The following is a 24,199-nucleotide window of genomic DNA, read 5'->3' as shown; positions in this document are numbered from 1 at the left end:
TGAAATGAAACAAATTTTGAAAGTAAACATAATCTTTGCACTAGAATGAACAACATGACCAGGCTTGCCTGGGAATCGAACCAAACGCAACGCACAGCTGGCAAGTAGTGAATGGTAGTAAATATCTTACGGTGGAAAAGACATGAAATGACATGAAATAAATCATATATTTTTCAACCGCGGATAAAGATATGAATGTGAACGTGACCTTGACAGCAGAATGAACAACCGAAGCGGCCAAGCCTGGATTTTTCAACACAAACACAAGGTGAGTTCTTTTTAATTTCTATTTTAGAAAAAAAATTGAATTTTTAAGAATTTTTTTTTGTTTATTTTCATACATTCTCTTATAAATTGTAATCATCAAAATTCCAATGAACTCCCTTAGACTCTGGGCTGACTGCATGTTATCCTTTTCACCTTGTTTCAAAATGTACTAGCTAAGCCAATAATATTGCAGTTTTGGGCAATAAGGAATATAAAGTGACTGTTCAGACTGTAAAAATACCGTTGCTTATGTCTTTAATACCATTTCCCTCAGTGGTAATTGTTGCTTAAAATAAATAGGCTAGGGCATGCATTCCTTTGAGATTTACGGATGTACCGAATATGGTATCGGCTGTAAAATAGAATTTTTTTTTTCACAATGTTATCAAATAATACACATACACTGCATGTGCCAGGCTTGCAAAATAATAATAATATGGTGGAAAAAATATATGAAAACAAATCATTGAAAACACAAAGCAGCCTTTCATGCAAGATCCAGGTGGGTATAGTTATCACAATTATTTCTACAAATATTCAAATGAAGAAAAAAAAAGTCCTAATACACTATGAAGGCAGATCCATGTCACAGAATAAAAACGAGAACAAAGACAGGAAACTCTCCAAGCACCATCAATTTTGCAGTAAACACTTTGATACCATTAATTTTTTATTTTAAATGTACCAGTCTAAAAAAATACGGGACCGGACTTAATCTGCAAGCCAGAAAGCTTTGGAGAAAAGTAAAGTTTTATGATATTCCAATTAATTCTTCAAATACAATGTTTTCTGGTTAGTTCCCTATTGAGACATGTGTATGTTAGGTTTTGCTGCTGGAATATGTCCAGAATTATGCAATCTTGGTTGAATTTCACTAATTAGAGTTCAGGACTCGTTTTAGTGAGAAAGTTTTAATAAGCACTCAGCTTTCAGTTATTTCTTTTTTGTGATACTGTTTTTTCATTTTCTTTCTAAAAAACTTTGCATTTCTTTTTGGCAAGGTCTCACATGGCTCGCTTGTTTAAGTGTTGAGGAGCTATGGATTTGCCAAGGTGGAGTAAAAATAAAAATAGTAATAATTATATCAGATTGTGGAATATAATAATCAGGAAAATGCCAGATAAAGTTGAACCTCATGTAACTCTCTGGAATCTCGAAAAGTCAGAAAAGGGTCTTTTTATAGAACGTGTTCACTTAAGGGAGATGTTTGTATATCATGGACAATGCCAGGCTAATGTTTGCTTTAATTAATACAGCAGGTACAATCAGAGGCAAAATTGAAATAATTTTCCCTCAAGGGAAAATTTTCTAGCTTTTTTGCTGACGATAATTATCTACTTCAAAATGGGAAAATGTGGGTTTAAATCCCACACCTGCTCTGACCAGTAAAAACCATTGTTACTCCACTATTCAAGCTACAGTACAGGGCCCGGTTCCTGAAAGGCCGATTAGCGCTCATCCGGGATTAAAATTTTGTTCCACTTTTTGTATTTACCTTCCTATGCATTGCCTTAAGCAACATTTTGTGTTATCATTTCTTTTTTTCGAAGTAAAGGCACAACAGTATTTTGTAAGCTCAAGGAACATGTTCTTGGACCAGAAAACCGTGCTTAAAATTGGCTTAATCCTGGGTTACACTCAACCATCTTTCCAGGAGCCGGGCCCTGTACTTTAGCAAAAAAACTAAAACCCCAACTTTGAATGGAGGTGAGGGGAAGACTGATTTGTTCTCCAAAATACATGTCCATTTTTAGTTAGGTTGGTGGTATTTTAATTAGTCAGTTCTCTATTAGTAGGCATTAACAGGCCAGCTAGAAGACTACATGTACATGTACATTGTAGACACTTAAATAAAGTTCATCATCATCATCATTGTTGTCATTTCTCCACCAGTTTGTTGCAAGTTGTAGATGTCATGTGACTGAAGAGGGCCTTCTGTAGTACAATAAGTCCACAAAACTAACTACAAGTATTGCTTTCATTCATTGACAGGCTGGCCATTCTACTTCCATGTTACAATGTACATGTGATTGTGCAACTGTAAGTATGGGAGAGAACTGTTTCCTTTGTACAAATCTTCTTCACTCTCTTGTTCATTATAATAAAAAAAGGTGATTTAATGTTTCCTTCAATGTTATTCTCTGTTATCCTGTATGTGAATCTGTCCTGTTTCAGGGTCAACAACCTTTGGAGCTTTGTCTACTATCTCTGCCACTGTAAATGCTTTTTTCTTGCTAAGCTTGCGACATTCTTTGATGACAACAAGATCCCCCCTGGTGCAGTCATTATTTTCATCATGGGCAAAATAAACTTTTCTTTCATTGAAGTACTGAAATTCAGAAGAAAGCAATATAATAAGCTCAAGCTTAATGTAGAATTTGCCTGAGGAACTTTAAGCTTACGAGGTAAAAATTAGTAAGACAATTCTCATAGTGTGACACCCACGCTAGACTGATAAAAGCTTTTAAATCGTGATGTCAAGGGATAGAATAACCTAACCTTGTTGGGGAGAAGAATGAATCGTGTGTAAATGATTTAAACAGGCAACAATGAACATAAGGACACAACTGCCTAGGGGAAAACACTTCCTGGAGTGCTGTTTTCTGCTGTCGTTGGTAATTTTAAATAAAGCTCTTTCTTCTTAAGACTTAGACAGAATTCTGACCTTTCTTAATTTTCGGTATAGGACCATCCTTGTGACTAAAACCTTGGCTGTTTTGTCCATTTTTGTTCCAATGACAGTTCCCACAAACTGCGCCATGTTGGATTTTCAAATTCGAGTTCATGTAAGAGTAAATAAACTATCTTTATGATTTCAGGTCCAGGCCTTCGCAGTCTAAAATCAGGCGTCACTTTCTGTATGTTTCTCAGACAAAGGAGGAAAAATGTCTTTACTTATGTGGAAAACGTTCGTTAGCAGCACTAACTAACGCCGCATAAACCACTTGGAGTCACAAAGAAGCGTATGAAAAGATATGCAGGCATCATACCCGCTCCCATCTGCTCCATCGGTTCAGTGCGTGACCCGCGTCCAGTTGAACATCTCTTGCAAGAACTTGAAAGACAAAGATGTTTTGTCCAAATCTGACCCAATGGCGGTCGTTATGATATTCAAGGATGGCAACTGGTCGGAGGTAAATGGCCCACTAATAGAGGTTTTGTACTAGCATGTTCAGTTTATGCAGTGTGGTCCCGGGAGTGTGGTCTTGGCAGAGGGGTCGAAGCGTTGGACTTGCATAAGCCCCGCCCGCCCGCCCTTACTGGAGTTGTTTTTCCGTAGTCCAGAGACCACAGTCATGGACAGAGTTAAATGGAAAAGCAAAACTCCCATATATTCCCTAAAGTCAAAGATGAAGCAGTACAAAGGATAAATCACACCATTTTTCCATCCTTGATTTCGGGTCAGAGGGAGGTGGTGGGGATTTTCTGGCTACATGTATCTATGGCTTTCACATTTACCATAATTCAATTTGTTTTCCCCACAGAATTTTGCATGAGTCTCTAGGGACAATTATTAGTCCAATACTTTGGAGGGGAAAGCAAACTGCATTATGGGGAACATAAAACTCACAAATTAGGCAAATTTTATCATAGACGACAGAGTGCCAAATCGGCCATTTTACAGTTGTGTGCTCAGTGCCCTGGCCTTTGAATAGAAGTGAGGTTGGCGGTGACCTGTTTTGTTACAAACTTTCCTGCTTTACATGTGCAAATTGTGGTATTCTCATGCTAACAAGCCCATGAACATGGTCATTTACATATGAAAAACAAGATTAGGTTTGTAACAAAACAAGGTCACTGCCAGCCTCACAAAGCTGTTCAAAGGCCAGGGCACTGAGCACACAACTGTAAAAATGGCCTACTGAGAATGGGAAATCACATGAAAACGACTGAACAAAACTTCATTTTCAGGTGATCAATCTACCATTTTACTTTTGGTTTGGTACACAAGGAAGGTTTTTATATCATTTGTGCAGTTGTCAGTGTCATCACATTGACTTTGCTATAGACCCTTTGCAGCTACAGTCTGTACATGTACACTGTAGTCATTCACATGGTACAAAACTGCCATGCCAGAGAGCAAGGGACAAACTGGGAGAAGACAAACAAAAGGCTTGCATCTCTTAAAATGGTTATTATTTTCCTTTGACTGTCTTGTCCTAATGCGTCTCTTGTGTAATGTCAATGCGAAGGTCAGACATCTCTCCTTTCTTTCTTCTGATAGCAAAAACAAAAAGAATTGTCTGTCCTCTTTGTCAGTCCGTGTTCATGGTTGGTTGTTCAAAGACTAGTTATTACTGACACAAGGTTCAAGTCAACTCTGAGATCTGTTTCTTTTGTTCAAAAGCATTTCCCCTGATGATTTTAGCAGTCCTTTTAAAACACCCAAGCATCAAAGTTTAGGCTATTTATATTTTTTTGTGAACATTCAGATCGGAATCACATAACATGCTAATCCTGGGTCACTGTATCTTAACCCTGCTTCAAATTACAATTAATATCTGGAAATTAAAGTTCTACTGACTTTTCTTTGTCATCTTGGCTTTCAGTCAGGAGAAATATTTGTACCACTTGCTGCTGTTTATCAGCCAATTCTGCCTTGTAATATCTTTTTTATTTTGAAAACATGTGAACAAACTCACCAAGGAACAGAACCTTAAATAGGAAATTAATATTTTGAAGAAGTGGAAAATAATTTTTTCTTGTTGTTAACTGGATTTTCCTTCCTTTTTTCAGGTTGGTAGGACTGAAAAGTTGGATAATACTTTAAATCCTCAATTTTCTAAAGCTGTTCTAGTGGACTACTTTTTTGAAGAGCTTCAGAAGCTGAAGTTTTTTATCTATGATATTGATAGCCCCACTGGCAACTTGAAAACTGCAGATTTCTTAGGGGAGTTAGAATGCACATTGGGTCAGGTAAGTGGCCAAAAAAGCTACAATGCTCACTTATAAAGGGATGTGTAACTTATTATGTTCATTCCCGTTGGCATGACCACCAGCTGGCTAGCACAGTTTGCAGCCAAGCGCCACTGTGCTTGAGCAGGAAGTTCTGAGCTAGACCACATGATTAAAACCTTGCCACCACTCAGATGATTGCATCATTTGGCAGAGTGGTGTAGCTGAAAAATTAAAAGACTTGCCAAGTCTCATGAGTTTGTAGTGAGTCTAACAATTTCATGACCTTTCTCACACTCTCAGGGGTCCACAACTGATGTTCCACACTTTCCCAAAAAGTCACACTTCAAGAATCTTTAAATTTGGAGCATCTGTAGGTTTTGTTTTTGAGTTACATGTAAATAGCACTTTTAATTCAAAGGCCAGTCACATTTAGTTATTACTTTCTTCAACCCACCATTACTTGCCACTGCCACCAAAATGTGTAGTCTTGCTGTTATTTAAAAAATAATCTTAATCTCACATTTCCAGATGGCTGCATGCCAACAAAAGTTGTGTGCATGTGTGCATGACTTAGAATACCCATGATTCCCTCGGGAAGCCCTTCCACTTGGGAGTTTGGGAAATCTCATTTCCTTGAGTTCCCACTAATTCAGTACTTTTCCAGCTACATCTGTATAGGCATAGAATCTCAGGATTTTTTGGGGCTGGCAAGTCTATAATAAGCCAAATTTTGCATGCAGCTCATTCAATAAGGTTGCTTTAGGCATTAGGAGGCTATATTTTTCGGTGGTCACTAGCTCCTGCAAATCATTGCATTATTTGGTTTGGCCAAATGCCTAATATCCAGTTGCCAATTCCCAATCCCCAAAGCAATCAGCTATAAGCTAGAATTCCTATACACTGGCAGAATAAATTAATACATTTATTAGAGATCACACTGATTATTTCTTCTGCTTAAACCATTATTTTATTTTTCTTCAGCTTGTGTCATCTGGAACTTATACAAAACCACTGTTATTTAAGGGAACATCTGGGCAAGCTGGAACCATAACAGTAGGTTTTTAAAATAAGTGGATGTTTATAATATCAATTGCCTTTAAAGACTATTTGACTGGATAATGTTGATTGTTCATCCTGTACTAGTGTTGGTGAAATAAATTTTTGAATTTATAGGAGGTTAATGAAAAAGATGAAAATGGCCCCTCTGTTATGATTGTAGTAGGGAGTTTTAGCATCGATGATAGCGACGGCAGCGAAAAAGTCGCTTTTAAAATGAATTAGCATTTTGTCAAACTTTGTCGTGTTTATTTCATTTCAATTCGCTGAAAATGTTTAATGTTGATGAAGGCAAATTTCCCTGGTATTGATTTCTTAGGGACTGCACTCAAGTTTAGAAATCTTGAGATAGACAGTTTTGTTGTTGCTTGTTTATGTCTTCCCTGAAATGTTAAATTAGGTTTTTTTACAGCTGTACGTACTCATAGTCGTGAAGTAATGGCAAAGAAATGCACAAGAAAAGTGTGATGCACCTGCAGACTTGTTGTTTTGCTTTATAAACCTTTTGTTGTTTTGACATTCTCTTTGTTGCTAAAACTCCCTAGTACAAAACTACTGCTTGTTTTATTATTGATCACATTACGATATTATTGCTATGTTTGTTAAATTATATCATTATCAATGTTATAATATCATTATTATTTGTGCAGTGTATTCTGAACAAAGTCATTTATTTTAATATTTTAAATCAAAAAGTTTATTTAACTCGATCATCAACAAAAGATGTTTTCAGAGTTGATTGGTGCCTTAACTGTCTCAAAATCCATTGGAATAACTTATAGTTGGAAGGAAATTTACGTCAGTAATTTGCAGCAAGTTTTTAGTGAAACTTGCCTTGAGGACGCAGATCTTTCCAAACCTCAGGGCTCCATGCAAGTACTTTGTTGTATATGGACTGAGGAAATCCAAGCCAAGACTAAACAGTGAACTACGCAAACAGCAATAAACTGTGACACAATCATTTGGCAGACGTAATAGTTTTTTGGCAAATGCAAAAATTTATGTGTTACTGTACATGTACAGTTTTTGCTTTGCTTTGAGGGTAATTTCCAAGGGCTTTTATTTGAAGGGCAATTATCTGAGGGGATTTTTTGTTACAATTTTGGGGTCTTATATTTGGAGATCAAAGGGCTTATTTTCAGAATTTTACTGTAGCTTACCTAAATTACATTTAGCCACAGTTGTTTAATTTTAATTCAAGTGGTAATATTAATGCATCCCTGGTTTACTTGTAAAATAATCAATTAAATTTTGTATGTCATACACCTGTAGGTGGTTGCAGAAGAGGTTACTGGTGGAAATGATGAAGTGCTTTTCCAATTCAGGGCTGAAAAACTAGACAAGAAGGTTTGTGATTTATTACCAGTTTCTGTGATAAAAATAATGGTAATGTAGCACAAGATCCATTCTGAGGTGAGTGTTTCATATTCAAAGGGATCTCACAATGATCAGTCATGTGCATGTCTAAGTGGCATGTAGTTCTCTTGAACTGACTTGTACTTTGTAAAGTCTCACCAATTTATGGGTTACCATAAGATAACTGCTTTGTATATCATGTACATTGTACATGGTAAAACTAACGTGGCAACATATCGCTGACAGGTCTTGATCAACACAGCACGTTGAATACTACTTCCTGTGTGCCAGTCGGTACTACATGTACATGTACATGTACTGTATTTACAATTTTTCTTAGAACAAGCAGTGATAATGAGCACAAGCTGTGACCAAAAAAGTACAAAAAGCCTTTGTATGTACTTTGTACTGTATGTTTAATTAATTTTTTAAATGTGAGGAAATTAACTTAAAGACAGTTATGATGCTACTATTTTTTTGCTTGTTTTCTTTTTTATCAGAATTTAGTATAGGCCCAGGATACCTAGTTGTGGATATGAGATCAAATGTTCTTCTATGTGCATTTCTGTTAAAAATATAAGATAATACTTTTTAATCCATGTAGGATTTTCTTGGAAAGAGTGACCCCTATTTGGAACTTGCAAGGTCAAAAGAAGATGGAACATTTGTTGTTGTCCATAGAACAGAGGTCTGTTTAATGTGATTAGTTACTGAAAATCATAACAAAAAGAGATATCCTAAGACATTAACTGCTTATTAAATTTTTGAAACTATAGTTAATATATCTCTACTAACCAAACATAATTATTATACAATGTATAATTATTATGTAGTTTAAGGTTACAATGTAACTTCTTAACTTCTAGTGGTGTCTTCAGGCTCAAGCAACACATGTACATGTATTCTGAGTTTCCAACATGACTTTGTAACAAAATATTTTAGGTCTTTATGCGTTCATTGTAACATTAATCCAATTTGCAGGTTGTTAAGAACAATTTGAATCCAAGGTGGAAAGCATTTCAAATCCCAGTACAGCAGATTTGTAATGGAGATTATGACAGGACCATTAGAGTAAGCATTATTTTAATACGTTAGTCCTTTATGATGTGCATCAGTGGTTTCAAAACAAGCTACTTGACTGTAGTTCACCGGTTACTCTAGACCCCCCTAAGCTTCAGGGCCTTTTGGCCCCTCAGTTGTCACAGGCGCCTACTTTTCCAGAGTCGGCCGCCTACTTCAAAACATTTTGAAACCCCTGGTAAATCCTTTTATTTTAACACTTGCATAATAATTAAAACACCTCACTATGATGTACAACCATTATTGATCATATTGTACCATGTTAATTTTCATAAAGAGCACTATAAGAAATTGTAACGGTATGATAAAACGATAGTTACTGTAAGAGTAATTTAAATTGTCCTTTTCTTAAGTCTTACTACTTACATTACTACATGTAAGTCAAAGAAATAATATAAAACTTGACTGAGGTCTAATAATGATACTTGTGTGTTGAGACTATTAATGGTAAAATAATTTTCAGATTTCATGTTTTGACTGGGATTCAGATGGATCACATGACTTTATTGGATCATTCACCACAAATCTCAGAGAGATGTGCTCTGTTCAACCCCCCAAGGAGGTAAATACAGTCAACATTGATTAAACTTATAGTGATGACAAGGGTAGATGAATTCATGCAAAAATATGCTACACTTTCTTTTAGGGGAGAGGTCACCTGGCAATTGTACATTTAGGGCCTGTTTACATGGAGGTGGGGGATCCCAAATAGGTGAGGTAACATGTGGCTAACCTATTATGTGAACATTATCAAATTAAAATTAGAGATCTATGTATAGGTGGGTTGCCCCACCTTCCTGGGGTCCCCCAATGCCATGTAAACAGGCCCTTACAGGTATTTCTTGCTGAGATAAAGCTCAATGTGTTGGGAATGTGCATAACGTATTCTAAGAAGCGTATAACATATTCTAAGAGTTTGACATCCTCTCAGAGAACCTCGATGGTGGATGTCTGCTTACTCAGTTTGATTTTTATCTAAGCGCTGTCTTTATCACATTGCGTCTTACATTGTAACTGTGATATCTTGACATAAATTCTTTAAAAACAGATGTTTTAAAGCTTTCTTCCTTCTTCCACATACATGTCATTTTGAAACTCACTCCCATTCCTCTCTAAAAAGTCAAAGGAAATGCATTTCAAGTGCACTTTCTGCAGCTCTACTGCAAAAACGAGTACAGTGAACCCCATTTTTTATTTCATGAGTTTAATATAACAGTGCTTCCTTTCAATGCAAAAAAACTGACATAAATCTACATTCAGTTTTTTGGCGATTTCACTGATTTGTATGGATTGAGCTATAACGAGTCGAGTAGCATAATTTTATGTCCAAATGAAGTTTATTTTGGAGCGCAGAGTAAAAATTAAACAAGGGCATTAAAAGACATTTTTTCTGGTACATAAGTGGATAAACAATACATTTAAGTTCAATTTTGTGCGATACCACATCGACATGTATCATCGAAAAAATCTCCTTTTTGTATAGTTTTGGGCTGCGCGCAATTCTTGCCAAAGACTCCTAAATAGCCTTATTTGCCAGCATTGTGATGTCAAAACGAGCACAGTGACCCCCACTTTTTATGAAATTTTGCTCATCTTCTTGACTTGTTACATCATTTCTCCAAGTTTCATCTACAATCTATGTTAGGTATTTTTACTAAGGAATCACTTTGATTCATGTCACACTCTTTTTTGCTGTTAATTTCCAGGTTCAATGGCCATCAATGAATGAAAAGAAACAGAAGAAGAAGCGTGGATACAAGAATTCTGGAGTAATTTTTCTATCAAAATGTGAGGTACATTGATTACTTTCAAACTCTGAGCCCTCACAGGCTTTTTTGGCAGGTGAAACAAGAGCTTAAAAAAGCGTCTGCTCCCCACAGGCTACATGTTTGTTGGTTCAGTGAATAACATAAATAAAAAAAAGCTCAAATCAAATTGAATTAGAGTTACAATAAGATCCAACATTAGGGCTTCCTTTTTCAGAGGTGAGCCAAAAATAATTATAATTTTTGTACGTGTAACATGTAAAAGAGCTGTGTTTGTAGTAGCCACAAATCACCTTTTTACCTTTATTTTTTATCCCTAAACCCAAATTGATTTGATTAAGCAATTACTGGTTTGATTTTTTTCTTTACATGTTCCCATGTTATTGCATAGCCTCATAATTTTAGAGTTCCTTCTTATTTTTACAGGTAGTGAAAGTATCCTCATTTTTGGACTTTATTCAAGGTGGCTGTCAACTTAACTTTACGGTGAGTTTTGAAACAAAATTTGTTAATATTCTTACTTTTTAATTCTAAGACCTTTCTGAACTTACACTTAACTGGACCATTTCTCATTAAGTTGTAGGTTTATAATTTATTAATGAATCAATCAATCAACTTTATTTAAACACGGTAAATGGCTCAGCAAACTGGTTTTCAGACATGCCGTGTGATAATTACAAGGTATAAAAATAAAGACTAGTGATTAACTAACAATAATTAACACATGAATTTACAATTTTTATCTGTTCCTATCGACTCTATTATACAACATGATTGGTTTAAAAAACTCTCTCACGCTCATTACAACTCTGACTCTGATTCTGTCACTAGTATCCAACCATTAGAAGTGCCAATATCTTCCTCAAGAGAGGCTTGCTGTAAGTGGGGGTTGGAGTTGTTGGGGTGGGTGGGTGGGTGGTGGTTGAGGAATGAGGATTTAAAGAGAGGCTTGTTGTTAGTCTATGCAAATTTAGTGCAAGTAAACTATATCATAATGAGGCATTTTTTCATCCATGTAAGTGAAACTCGTTTTCACAGGAAAGGCTGTGCACTTGGCCTTAATTTGAAAGTGGGGTTTTTGGAAGTCAGACGTGGCCTATTATCCTCATTGCAGAGGACATCAACTGTAAAATAACTTACTAACAACTTCACTCAGTAGTAAGTTGTTTTGTCTCTTACAGTCAAGTAACTGCTCACTGCTGAGCACTACAACCAGTTGCAAACATTTTGAGAGACTCCAACGAAAAAACGACTTTTCTTGCTTCAAATCTGTGTTAGTCACAGGTCTGTGAGATGAAATTTTTATTCTGACCTTCCTCCTCCCTTCTTTTCAAAGTTGTTCCCCCAAGTTTTGAGCATGGTCTTGTATTGCTAATCACTATGTTAAGGGGTGGAGGGGGGATCACAAGCACAAGATCAAGGACAGGTCATCTAAGCCAAAATACGGTATTGTGTCTCAAGTTAACTTTTGCAACTTGTTGTAGCCATAGTTTTGCCCATACAGTCGTAGAGAAGTAACATCTCACTGTGGAGATGTGAAAATATTGGACTCTCCCACCTTGAGAAGCACTATACAGGGTTGTCAAAAGTAGCCGGCTACTCTGCTTGGCATTTCTTTACAGATGGCATTTGTTAAATAAAATATCCTAGGACTGGCCAGTTACTTTGACAACTCAGCCGTCTACTTCAAACCTTTCTGACAACGCTGACTATAAATTATAAGGGTACTATCACTGTACAGGCTGTAGTTCTATTGGCCCTCTATGTTAATTTTTCTACATGGCTGACAGGTTGGAATAGACTTTACAGCCTCTAATGGTGACCCTACTAAGAGCACTTCACTTCACTTCATGAATCCCTATGCACCAAATGAATACATGCAGGCGTTGATGGCTGTGGGGGAAATTATTCAGGATTATGACAGGTAATAGAGTACTATACTGATGACGTCATAGAAATTAAGTTCCTGAAATTATGAGATTTGTCAGGATATTCTGAAAGAACAATGTCCAAGAGGCCATCTTGCCAAAAATGAGCATTTCGGGGCAAATTGTCTCTGAGATATTAGCCGGTTATACTCAGAAAACTCCATACAAACCCTTCTAATTTTCTTTTGGATCGACTTTAAAAACTTTAGAAGGATATGTATGGAATTTTTTAAGCATAACTGGGCTACGATCGCAGAGACAATTTGGCCCGAAATGCTCATTTTTGGCAAGTAGGCCTCTTGGACGTTGTTCTTTCAGAATATCCTGACAAATCCCATGATTCCAGAAATTTCATTTTTATGACGTCACACTTAAGTACTCTATCATAACAGAAGTATGGTAATATAGCCTGTAAACAGGCCTTCGGTCTCCTCCCGATTTTTTCACCCTTTCCCCACTGACAGAGAGCCTATTCACTGCCTCACACTGCCTATAAAGGCCTATATGGGGAGGCTTCATCAGAAAGGGATACTTTTTTCGGACTTCAGATAATTATATACGGTGGCTCTTGAATCCGGACGTGTTTTGGATTCTTCGAAGTGATTTTGGATTCTGGGACGTTTTTTTGGATTCTGTGGATGTGTTTTTGGATTGTGGAAAGTGTTTTTGGAATCTGGGACGTGTTTTGGATTCTGGGAAGTGTTTTTGGATTCTGGAAAGTGTTTTGTCCTTACGAGTCACCGTAGATTTATATGTATGGCAGAGTAGGAAAATCTATCATTTAAGCACTTTAATTGAAACATTTTGAAAGATACTTCTTATGGCTCTATCATTTTTATAGGCCATTTTCCCCTGGGCCTCTGTATCAAAACGAGGTTAAGGGCTCAGCCTTTGATATAGAAGTGATTTTTCATTCCCATGTAAATAAATTATTTAACTTAATTTTCACTGAATTTTCTTTTTGGTTTCATTTCGAAAGTGAGTGTTTTTGGAACTCGGAATTGGCCTATTAATTTATTTAAATTAATTTATTGTAATTTTACATTACCGTGATAAACTAAGATCATAGTAGACAAGAGGACTAGTCCATAAATAATAAAAATGAAATCAAAAATATTTACAATAACTTTAAAATGCAATAGCGTTTAAAAAATATTAAAGTTAGGAAAATTTACAAATTCACAGAAATTAGTCTATGATTATACCATAGCAGCCATGGCGTATATTAAGGAGTTCCTTGCGTGACTGGTTTTCAATTTGGGCGTTTGTCAATAAGGCATAATTAGATGTCATGCGTTTTACGTATATGTTGTAGTTAATTTTTTTATCTCAGGTAATTTTTTGTTTTTCTTTTATTTTTGGGTACGTTAATGTATGCTAATGAAGTTGAAACAAAAGAAAAATAAAAATTACCTGAGATAAAAAATTAACTACAACATATATCTTCTTGATTTTATTTTACAGTGACAAACTGTTCCCCTCATTTGGGTTTGGAGCCAGAATTCCACCGTCATATCAGGTAAATGAGAAAAAGGACTTCCGCTTTATACAGCTTAAATCCTTGGACCCGACCCAGTTGTTCAAAAGCAGATTAAACGTATTGTCTTGTAAAATTGCCAAAACCTGCGGTTAACTCCTATTGCTGCTTAGAGGAGGCTATTTTGAATTGGTACACATAACAGCTAAGAGTATTATCAATGGAAAGCTTAGTCACGAGGTAGTCGTGGGTAAAAAAAAAGGTAATGGCGAATTTGAACCTCGAGTTACGTTTTAAACAAATCTACTGCAGAAGTTAGTTTAACCTTTGTTTAACCTTGCTTTTGAAAATTCGAGTCCAGAGCTACGTTGTTACCGAGCTCCTGTTTCAAACTCGACTCAAAATCATTATGTAAGCTTTCTGATGTTTTATCAGGCTTCGTACTGTCCATGGAAAACCTGGAAGGTCGTAAAATTTCATTTTCAAGGCCTAGAAAGTCATGGAATTCAATTTTTGGTCCTTGAAAGTCATGGAAAATGAAAGTTTTGTTTGGTAGATTAGTTACTGCAGATGACAAAGCAAGGACAATGTAAGATAAAGAGGAGTAATTAAACAGCGCGAACATTTTGGTGGATACCACACTTTGTTTCTGTTGAACTGTTTAAGGTAAAAATATGCTAAAGCAAGTTAAGTTCTGAAACCTTTCCAAAATGACGGCTAAACATAAGGTCATGGAAAACTAGAAAAGGCCATGGAAAAAGTCATGGAATTGAAGAACTCAAAAGATTACACACCCTGTTTATCTCATATCTCCTTTGATTTCTTTTTACAATTACTGTACCCTTAGTCTTATGCATAACAGGCATAATTTTCAGCATTTTGGGGAGACCAAAGGTAAGCGTGAGGTGGACGCAAAGTGGAAGCAAAGCGCAAGAGGATAAGATGCCAAATAATTAAAGGCGATGTTACAAGGGACGATTTGCAAGGACAATTTTTAACGCAAAACATCATTTCAACGTTGTTGCGACATTGTTTCGAATGGTTGCAACATTGTTCCAACACTGCTACGCTGCGTTGAGCAAAAAAACCGTCGTTGCGAATCGTCCCGTGTAAGATCGCGCAAGGGAAAGATAATATAATGGTAGCCTGAGAACGTAGTCGAAAAAGGCGTTATGCTCGTGTCTTGCGCTCCACACTCACCTCTTCCTTGCTTAAAAAGGCAAAATAAGACACCAATGTTGCACGTTACTGTATCTCTATCTATATAATACAGGAAACATTTTTTGCAGTTTTGTTTTAAAGTGAAAAAAACAATCAAATTACTTTAATTTTTCAGGTTTCCCATCAGTTTCCATTGAACTTTAATCCTGGCAATCCGTACTGTGCAGGTATTCTTAAACTATCCTTGTTATGCATGACCTAAAGCACAGGGTATAAAGCGGTCTCAAGGGAAATTACGACACATTATACTACTACATGAGAAATTGGCTTAGAGCAGTGGTATTTCAGCTTAATTTGAAATACCTACATGTTGAAATACCTACATGTGAAAATTACAAACCTTTTGCAGGTAGTAGTATAAACAAATAATGGCATGATTTTTACGTTATATTTGGCATAAATACCACTCGTGATATTTCAAAATTGTCTCAAATTTCGCACTACTAACGGCTCGTGAAATTGCGTGTAACAGTTTCGAAATATCGCTCGTGGTATTTATTCCAAATATCACTACAAATCATGCTATTCCCTATACTAATTTTCATTAGAGGTGACGCGTGAGCGTGAGCGACACGCAAAAAGAGACACTAGTGCAAGGGGTGGCAATTTGCCATTTCCTCGCACGTTCCCTCGCGGTACGCTTCACTGGCTGTTTTATAGCCGGCTAAAAGGGATTCCGTTACCGTAACAGCCGTAAATGATCTAATAGAGCGTTTTCACTTACGTGGCCAGCAACTATGCAAATTAATTGCGACGATAGAAGGCCTTTACATGAGAAAAGAGTTCTACTCCCTCAGGGTTGGTTTTGGACAGCAACATTGCCGCCATTTTATTATTTTAGGACACCAAAGGCTCTATAGGTACCCCCTTGCAAGTAAACGCCTATTGTCTGATAAAAATCTAGCCTGCGAATACAGCCGTTTCTTCTCGTTTCTCGCCGCTAGGGACGTTCGCCGGGAGGAACGTCTGGGCCTCAGAAATTCCATACTGATGACGTACATCAATGTTTACATAACAAATCCGGTAGTCCGGTAGTCATGGGGATCCAAATGTAATTTTGTTGATAATCATGTTTCTCCTGTCGAAAATGGTAAAGTTTTGTGTTATAGTGCGAACGAGCAACTTCAGCAAAACTTTCAGATGCTTTTTCTAAGACTGTTTTGTAGAACGTAGATTCCTCACGTTTACGACGACCCCGTTTGCCTTTGACCTTTGTGGCCGTTTGTCTGTTGTCTGTCATTCGTAAACAATAGGTAAAACGATAGAATTATTATGTCGACCAATCAGAGCTCCTGACAAAAATTCTGGACAGATTTTACGTCATCAGTTTGGAATTTATGTTGCTGAGGCGCACACGTTCCTGCTGGCGAAACGTCTCTAGCGGAGAGGAGAAAGGAGAAACGGCTGTATTCGCAGGCTAATGAAAATCCGTTCCTTACGCTTAGAATAGATGCCCCTCTCTAATACACGCCCCCAGTCTAATAGACGCCCTCTTGTCTGTTGTTCCTGAATACTGCAAAATAGACCAAAATAATTCAATTTATTCAGTTTCTTGCTTGATTAACAAGAGTTTGCGCATTGCATCTTGTGCAATTTCAAGTACAAACTAAGGATATTGACATTGGATTTGAGCTTTAAAAAAAGAACAATGTTGACTTTAAACGCCTCCGCTTGGGCTCCCTGTAAATGTGTGACTTTTCCTTCTAGGTCTCCCTGGTTTAGTTCAGGCTTATCAGACCTGCATACAAAGTGTACAGCTTTATGGCCCAACTAACATCTCGCCTATCATCAACCATGTTGCACACTTTGCACAACAAGCAGCCCAAACCCCTACTGCCACTGTAAGTAACATGTATGCTTTTTGTCAGAACTTTGGTCCGGCATATCAGAGTGATTGATATGATTCATGTGAATTATTTGATATAAAACTATGACAGGGTGAGCTTTGTTGGTGAAGTGCTGGCCGAGAGAGAGGGAACAACACCCAGTCTTAAATACCTTAGAAATGAAAGTACTGTCATTCACCTTACAATCGGTTAGACCTTCGTGTGGTCGGGATGGCAAAGAAGAAATGACAGTCCAGTCTCCAGTACGAGACTTTACTAAAACTATTGTCCTCATAAAGTACCTTTTTCCTAAATACATTAGCTTTTTAATAGAGTACATTTTTTGAAAAAGAAAAATCGGAGATGACTGAATGTTAAAAGTGCCATATGAAGTGAAAAGTGAGGAGAATCTATTTTTTCACCTGTTGAAGGGTCAAAGGTTAATGGCTCAAACTAGCCTCCATACCTGGGCTTGTCAACAGAGGCCAATGTGGTCACAGTGTTCAGGACTAGCGACATATTTATTCCAGAGACTAACGGCTAATTTTCTTAGACTTGTTTGTTTCCTGGGCAGATGACTCTGTTTAAACTGCTGAAACGTGGATTAAACGACGAAAGATTTTGCTCGTCATGTTGCTAACAATTTTTTGTAGAAAATCAGCAAAGTTTACGAATAAATAAACCACGAAGTCTTTAAGCACATAGTTAAAAACACAAAAGAAAACTAAAGGAGAGTCCGAGCCCGTGAGACGTAACTTAGTGCCTAGTGCCAACACGTCCGTAAATTTAAAAGTCAATTCACCAATTTCACATAGGCCATAAAATAATGCGGCTTACCCCTCCAAAAGTTTGCATAATCGCTGTCTTCGATTTCACTTTGGACGACTGTAATACCCAGGAGAAACTGAAAACAATGGCAATGCAAAATTATCGGTGGTAAACAAGGTGCATTATGGTCTATGTGAAAATGGGGAATAGACTTTCAGTTCGGAGTAAGTATTTGTCCACTTTAGATGTAACAGTTTATTATTATTATTATTATTATTATTATTATTATTATTATTATTATTATTATTATTATTTCATCTTATTTTTTTTATAGAACTACTTCATACTTCTAATACTGACTGATGGTGTAATCACAGACATGGATCAAACCAAGCAGGCTGTTGTAGCAGCATCAGCGCTTCCCATGTCAATCATTATTGTTGGAGTTGGAGGTGCTGATTTTGCCATGATGGAAGAACTTGACAGCGATGACGCATTGTAAGGAAACTTCAGCAAAACTGTAACAGTATTAATAATATTGCGCTTTCTGACGGTGTATCTTCGTATTACTAAATTGATGCAGAATAGGAGGAAGACTGTGAACAAATTCGTTATATGAAGTTCGAAGGGATAGCTCTAGGGTGACAGTAAAGAGGGGGGGTTGAATATGCGCCCTTCCTGACATCTTCCTTTGGCACGCCGCTTTCTACCGTTCAAGATGTCAAAGTTTTAGCCACCAACACAAGTCTTCCCCAGCTGCAGTGCACAAGTAATGGGTAACCTCTCCCCCCAAATAGGATCCAAACCCGTTAGATAATTGTGGAACATTATTTCTCTCTGGAGCTTTTTGTCCTTAGCAGGGTTACCTTAGGCTTTTGTGTAGTTTCTGTAAAATAAAGCAGCAATGAGTAATTTTACTTTCTCCTGGTAGCCTCGAAGTCGCGAAGGGTGGTTCTAGAATTCGCTTACATGGTGGTGTGCAAGTCACAGGTGTCAGAGGGAGGGGGGGTGTGGGAGGGGCAGTTCCCTTCTCTCTCCCTGTTGTCCATTTTCAGGTTCTGCGTGTGACGTATGGTCACGTGACTACCAAAGTTTCTTCTGGAGCTCCGCTAAAAGAACGGACAGCGTTCCCAAACCAGTCCAACAGTCAGACCCAGTCTTCAGCGCGACCCCAAAATGGTCAATAGCTACCTTACTGATCGCGCTTTTTACTGTCTGCTATATCCAAAATCAAAGATGGCTTCTGCAGAAATGCAGATCGCTCACATGCGCAAAACATACTTCTGGCACTCAGGAAACTTCAAGGCTCTTCCGGTATCAGCGTAACAGTCTTTGAAAGGGTTTGATTACAGTGGATGATAACAGTCTGATTACGATGGATAAAAATGGTTGCGTCATGGTTTGGGCAAATGGTAAGCAAAAATCAGGACGAGTAAATTTCAGTCCTGAATCGCGTTTACCGTTTGCACAGATCAGTTCCATTTACCAAAAAACGGCTGCAAAGGCACGAATTTCCGTTGGGTATTCTGTCCGGAAATAAGGGCTACCTTTTCAGATATTCCGTTGCTCTCGAAAATTTTCCCTTGGAACGACCCGAAAAGTCATGTTCCATTTACTTTTGTAAGAGGTAAACAACCAACTCTTCTCTTTACGATCGTCAGGTTGATGGCTGGTGGAAGATCCGCACAGAGGGACATTGTTCAATTTGTACCGTTCAGGAATTTCAAACATGTAAGAAATATCATCACTGCTATTAAAGTGTAATATAATTGCCGTGCAAAAACTGAGAATTAGTTCATGCCTAGCGTGCTTATATCGAGTTATAGATGCACGAAGGAAATCTGGAGGGAATTTCTGCCGATTTTTGAGTGATAAACCAATTTTTTACAACAAAGTAAAAAATTGCAAATTTCTCTTAACGCGCGCCACAGAAAACAAATGTTTTTTTTGTTGTTTACCAACACGCCTTCATCAGTTTGGTTGGAAGAGAACATTTTGTCTCAAACTGACAGTTAAAATTTGCTTATTTATTCGTTAACAGTCGATCGAAACAAAGGCAAAAGAGTTTCCAAGCCCACATAAAGCTGAAATACTCAGATTTTGGTAAGAGGGCTTGGATATGGTTGAGATTCGTACTGAAGATTTTCACATTTTACTTTGCGACATCCAGGAAACTTGTTTGTCAGCGAAAGCAACTCTCTGTTTTCATAACAAATATATCTGTAAGTGAACTATAGTCACGAGTCTTTTTGAAAAGAACTCGCTACAGTTGTTTTTATGAGTAATATATGTCTTGTTTTTGCTGTTGTGGCTTTAGAGGTGACATCACTTGCAACCTTGCAGGCAATATTGCGCTCAACATTAAAAAACATGTAGCAGTAGTTGCAACCTTGAATGCAACACTTGCACATACAATCACACATAGTTACTCTTGCAACTTTGCACGCGATATGACGCGTAAAATTATAGGTGGCACCACTTGCAACCTCGCAAGCAATATTGTGCATTACATAACTGTTAGTATCACTTACATGTTTGCACGCAATCTTGTGCATAACATTACAGGGTGGGGTCGCACCTCGCCATCTAGCGCGTACCATTACAAGTAACATCACTTGCAACCTTGCACCCGATATTGCTAGTATTATTACAAGTAACATTACTTGTAACCTTGCTCGCAATATGGCGTATAACTTGACAAGTAGAAATATCTGCAACCTTGCAGGCAATATCCCACGTAATATGTTACCAACTAACGTTACAGGTAACATGACTTGTAACCTTGCACGCAATCTTTCAATCCGTCACGAAATATTGCGCGTACAATTACAGTTACTATCAGTCGCTACCTCGCAAGCAATATTACGCGCTACATTGTTTTAAATATTGCTCATAACCTTACCTTGTGCATAATATTACAGAGTAAGCAAGTACTACTTGCAACCTCGCATGCCTTCTTGCGTATAACATTATACGTATTATGACATGCAACCTTATATATAATATTGCTAGTAGTATTACAAGTGACATAACTTGCAACATTGCTCGCAATATTGCGCCTAACTTTACCGGTAGTAATATTTGCAACCTTGCACGTAATTTTCTACGTAAGCAGGTATCATCACTTGCAACCTTGCCCGCAATATTGCACATAGCATTACAGGAAGCATAATTTTCTACCTTGCATGCAGCATTGCGCCAAAAATGAAGGATTACTTGCAATTTTGCAGGTAAAATAACCTGTGACTTTGCACGCAGTATTGATGCAACGTTGCGCACAATATGGCTCGTAACAGTACTCTGTACATTGCACGCAATAATAACCAAACATTCTCACAATATTTCACGCAACATCACACCCGCACCGCGGTTGTTTCTTACATTGCACGCAATATCTCAACAACATAACGTTCCAACAACATTGCCAACTACGTTCTCCCGACAGAACATAAAACATAGCACGCAGCATTATGCGTAATGCCCAACAGCAAATTTTAAGTTTGTTCATTTATTTGTTGTTTTAGTCCTCTCCTGCTGCACTTGCTAAAGAAGTATTGGCCGAGGTACCCAAACAGCTGACAGATTATTTCAAAGCACGAAACATCCAACCTCAGCAGCGACCAACTTGAAAAGTCTTCATTCTTTTCAGAGTTCTAGTGATCTGCGCTTTCACGTTCCCATAGTGCAATTAGTTTTTCCCTCAAGAGTTTGCACAAGTTTTGTTTTCAATTTCTCAGTGGCCTGTTGTTAGTCCAAGAGAAACTGCAAACAAGACTTATACATTTTTTTTTATCGGAAACAAATTGCATCATGGAATCTTGGAAGTCGCAAATAAAATTCTAAACAGGCAGCAGCTGGCCACTGAAAAGGCACGAGCTTGCGTTCTACATACCAGGTAGCGTTATGTAGTACAGGTGCTAGCTGGCGTTCTAGATATACCGACAGTAAAATGACCAGCAAACGAGTCGGACGTTAGCTGTTACGTAAGAGTAGTGCGACTTAGTGTCAGGATAGACAGGCGCTAACGGGTAGCTCGCTCAAAAGGCTGGGTGTTCTGGATTAGCGCTAGAAAGGGGTAGAAGAGGGCCAACAGCGGTCAAACGAAAAATTTATGTTGACATTTTGGCTCTTGAAAGCATGTAGGTCTTGTAGGCCCTGTCCACACTAATGGGTGTTGTGGGAGAATGCCCACCTACTCCTCCCCTAAGCTAACATTAACACTTACTCCTCACTTAGGGCAAAATTTTGAGTTAGGGAAGGGGTAGGTGGGCAGTTTCTGAGAAACTTAAAATTGAAGCCGTTTTCGTTGTCATTGAAAACGCATCGATCGATTCCCGTCCACACTATATACCGCTTTGATGCGTTTTCGACTGTCTATTCTAAAACGTTTGAAAACGATAGAACTGCACGTTCTGACGTAAGTTCAACTCTATGCGCATGTCACAGACACACGCGCGTGCGAAATTCTTAGCGAAATTCTCGGTCATCGTTTTCATTTTGGTGCGTTTTTCACTGTCCACATTAATACGATATGTATGCGTTTTTGTTTTGGTCAACTATCAAGAGCGTATTTAAATCGATGCGTTTTCGTTTTCACTCAGCATATTAGTGTAGACGGAAGGCCTAAACGCTGCCAAATGTCTGCGTTTTCAAACGAAAATTAGAACGCAACAGTAAACACTGCCGTTTGGCGAGTGTATTTCGGACGTGTGATTGGACACAAATAACATTCCTGGCATATTTCAGGTGTTCACGGTTTTCCCGCTCGCACCGTAACGTTTTGAAGGTATAGTTACAATTTTCTTAATGTTCTACTAAAGCAATTATTTTAGACGTCGGTGCTATTTGTCAAAATAGTTTTGTTTGGGTGGGAAGCAACTTTGACAACAAGAAACTCACTCTTTCAATTAACGTGAAAATATTTATACTAGTACTGCGGAAACGCAAGATTAGTAAGACGTTACACTTTCACAAAACGTGATATTACACACAAGAATATCACGTTTTCACAAAACTTGATAGTCTTGAAACAAGAACCAAGGTGTTCGATCTCCTTTTCTTCGCCCTACTTAGTCTCTGATAAATTGACTTCTAAGGACGCGCGTTCCGTTGATCGTGTTCTGGAATAAAAAATTAAGCTATAAAAATCCATTGTATTGCAATAACGAAAAATCTCCTTGAAATAAATATTATTATTATTATCCAGTCAAAATATTTTTCCGTTTCTGATTGGCTAAAATCCCGTGCACAATTCATTGCCCCCGCTGGGCGAAATCCCGAGGAGACATCCTTGTCGCTGCGCGTGTATGTAGAAAAGAACTTACAGTTGAAATATGCAGTCAGCCACTAAAGAAAAAATCTCGATTTGTTTGATCAGGGACCGCATGGAGTCGTTGAGTAATAAAATGATGACATTTCATTTCTTCACGCCCGCGAGCAAGAGATTTCTTAGGATGACGTAAAACAGATTATCGCGCAGAATGGCTGTTGTTCTCGGGACATTGTACTTACAGTCGAGCTAGAAGCATAGGTGGAGCGTGAACTGAATCGCTCTCATTGGTCGAAGCCTGCGCGGTCTTTCCTTTGTAGCGATATTACTGCCTTCCAAAAAAGCAAAGGCCATGCGAACTTTTGTTTATTCTTTTATTTCCAAATATCTCACCTTTAGCAGCGCGTCTTTATGAGCGTGAAGTTTTTTTAGGCCAGTAAATATGTTTTTCCCATTAACTGCAACAGGCAGCATGTCGTTTAAACCGGTAGAAGATCGTTTGTTGTATTCATCATTTGATACATTCCACCTAGACATTTTGGCATCGTGTCAATATGGATTGCCTTAAAACTATGCTTAACATGTACATATCTCGGCATCTGGTGCTATATAAATCGTTACAGTTTATCTCATTTAAATATCCTTGTAGTGCAGAGCGTTCTCGTTAGCAACGATCTTGAGCGCGCTTCTGTTAAGTTTCCCCAGCTTGTCTTTATTTCGAGCCCTACAGAAGTGCCAAACCGCCGAACAATTTCTAAAGTTTGGTACCATGAAAGCCTTATAGAATTTAACGTCCATAAAAGTGAATTAAACAAACGAAGCTCTTATAAATGAAGTTGACAACTGCGTGATTTATTTTCATTGATTAAAACAACTTAGCTTTTATCCTGTGCCTTAACAATTCAGTTTTCCAAGAGGGTGATATCCTTGGTTGTCTTTCCCTGCATCACCATGCCCGAGCTGTGTCACTGGAAGCTTTGTTTTGTCAGTGAGGAGACCGCTGTCTTCACACCATTCATAGTCATTCGCGTCACAGTTACAACCAAAACAAAGATTTGCGCATGAGTTGTTCATTCCGCACGCGCACTTACCATTAAGAGATGCTCAGTCATGTGCGCCTAGGCCGAGGTCTCGATTTCAACAGTGACCTCGTCCCAGAGTCTTATCGTTTCAAATGTGGCGACGATCGGAGTTACTATTGAAGAGGCTGTCTCAGCAATCTCGTCCGTAGGCTCTCTCTTCTCTTCATAGCCAATAACATCACGACTTAACCTACAGACAATCAA

General features: G+C 37.9%; 2 protein-coding genes across 2 annotated transcripts; one reads left to right on the top strand and one right to left on the bottom strand.

Annotated features, from left to right (window-relative positions):
• Positions 1-360: 360 nt before the first annotated feature.
• On the bottom strand, positions 361-3,046 carry LOC140927808 (small ribosomal subunit protein uS17-like). Its single transcript, XM_073377493.1, has 2 exons — positions 2,933-3,046; positions 361-2,596 (listed from the first exon to the last, which is right to left on the bottom strand). The coding sequence occupies exons 1-2, from the start codon at positions 3,026-3,028 to the stop codon at positions 2,402-2,404; spliced, it is 291 nt and encodes a 96-aa protein (XP_073233594.1). The 5' UTR covers positions 3,029-3,046; the 3' UTR covers positions 361-2,401.
• Positions 3,047-3,107: 61 nt separating this feature from the next.
• Positions 3,108-21,410, top strand: LOC140927817 (copine-3-like). Its single transcript, XM_073377500.1, has 16 exons — positions 3,108-3,401; positions 5,005-5,184; positions 6,148-6,219; positions 7,495-7,569; positions 8,183-8,266; positions 8,560-8,649; positions 9,122-9,220; positions 10,365-10,451; positions 10,851-10,910; positions 12,215-12,348; positions 13,817-13,871; positions 15,166-15,217; positions 16,758-16,891; positions 17,979-18,142; positions 19,306-19,375; positions 21,169-21,410. The coding sequence occupies exons 1-16, from the start codon at positions 3,243-3,245 to the stop codon at positions 21,271-21,273; spliced, it is 1,620 nt and encodes a 539-aa protein (XP_073233601.1). The 5' UTR covers positions 3,108-3,242; the 3' UTR covers positions 21,274-21,410.
• Positions 21,411-24,199: the final 2,789 nt, after the last annotated feature.

Source organism: Porites lutea, chromosome 2 (assembly GCF_958299795.1).
Source record: "Porites lutea chromosome 2, jaPorLute2.1, whole genome shotgun sequence".
Lineage (NCBI taxonomy): Eukaryota > Metazoa > Cnidaria > Anthozoa > Scleractinia > Poritidae > Porites > Porites lutea.
Note: the sequence above shows the minus strand (reverse complement) of the source record. Positions and strands in the feature narration are given on the sequence as shown.

Excerpts from the sequence above, each read along its gene's own strand:
- LOC140927808 (XM_073377493.1), bottom strand. The coding sequence starts at position 3,028 with ATGGCGCAGTTTGTGGGAACTGTCATTGGAACAAAAATGGACAAAACA. Across the intron at positions 2,597-2,932 it reads TATACCGAAAATTAAGAAAG|TACTTCAATGAAAGAAAAGT; the intron begins GTCAGAATTCTG and ends TCTGAATTTCAG.
- LOC140927817 (XM_073377500.1), top strand. The coding sequence starts at position 3,243 with ATGCAGGCATCATACCCGCTCCCATCTGCTCCATCGGTTCAGTGCGTG. Across the intron at positions 15,218-16,757 it reads TGGCAATCCGTACTGTGCAG|GTCTCCCTGGTTTAGTTCAG; the intron begins GTATTCTTAAAC and ends TTTTCCTTCTAG. Across the intron at positions 16,892-17,978 it reads CCCAAACCCCTACTGCCACT|AACTACTTCATACTTCTAAT; the intron begins GTAAGTAACATG and ends TTTTTTTTATAG.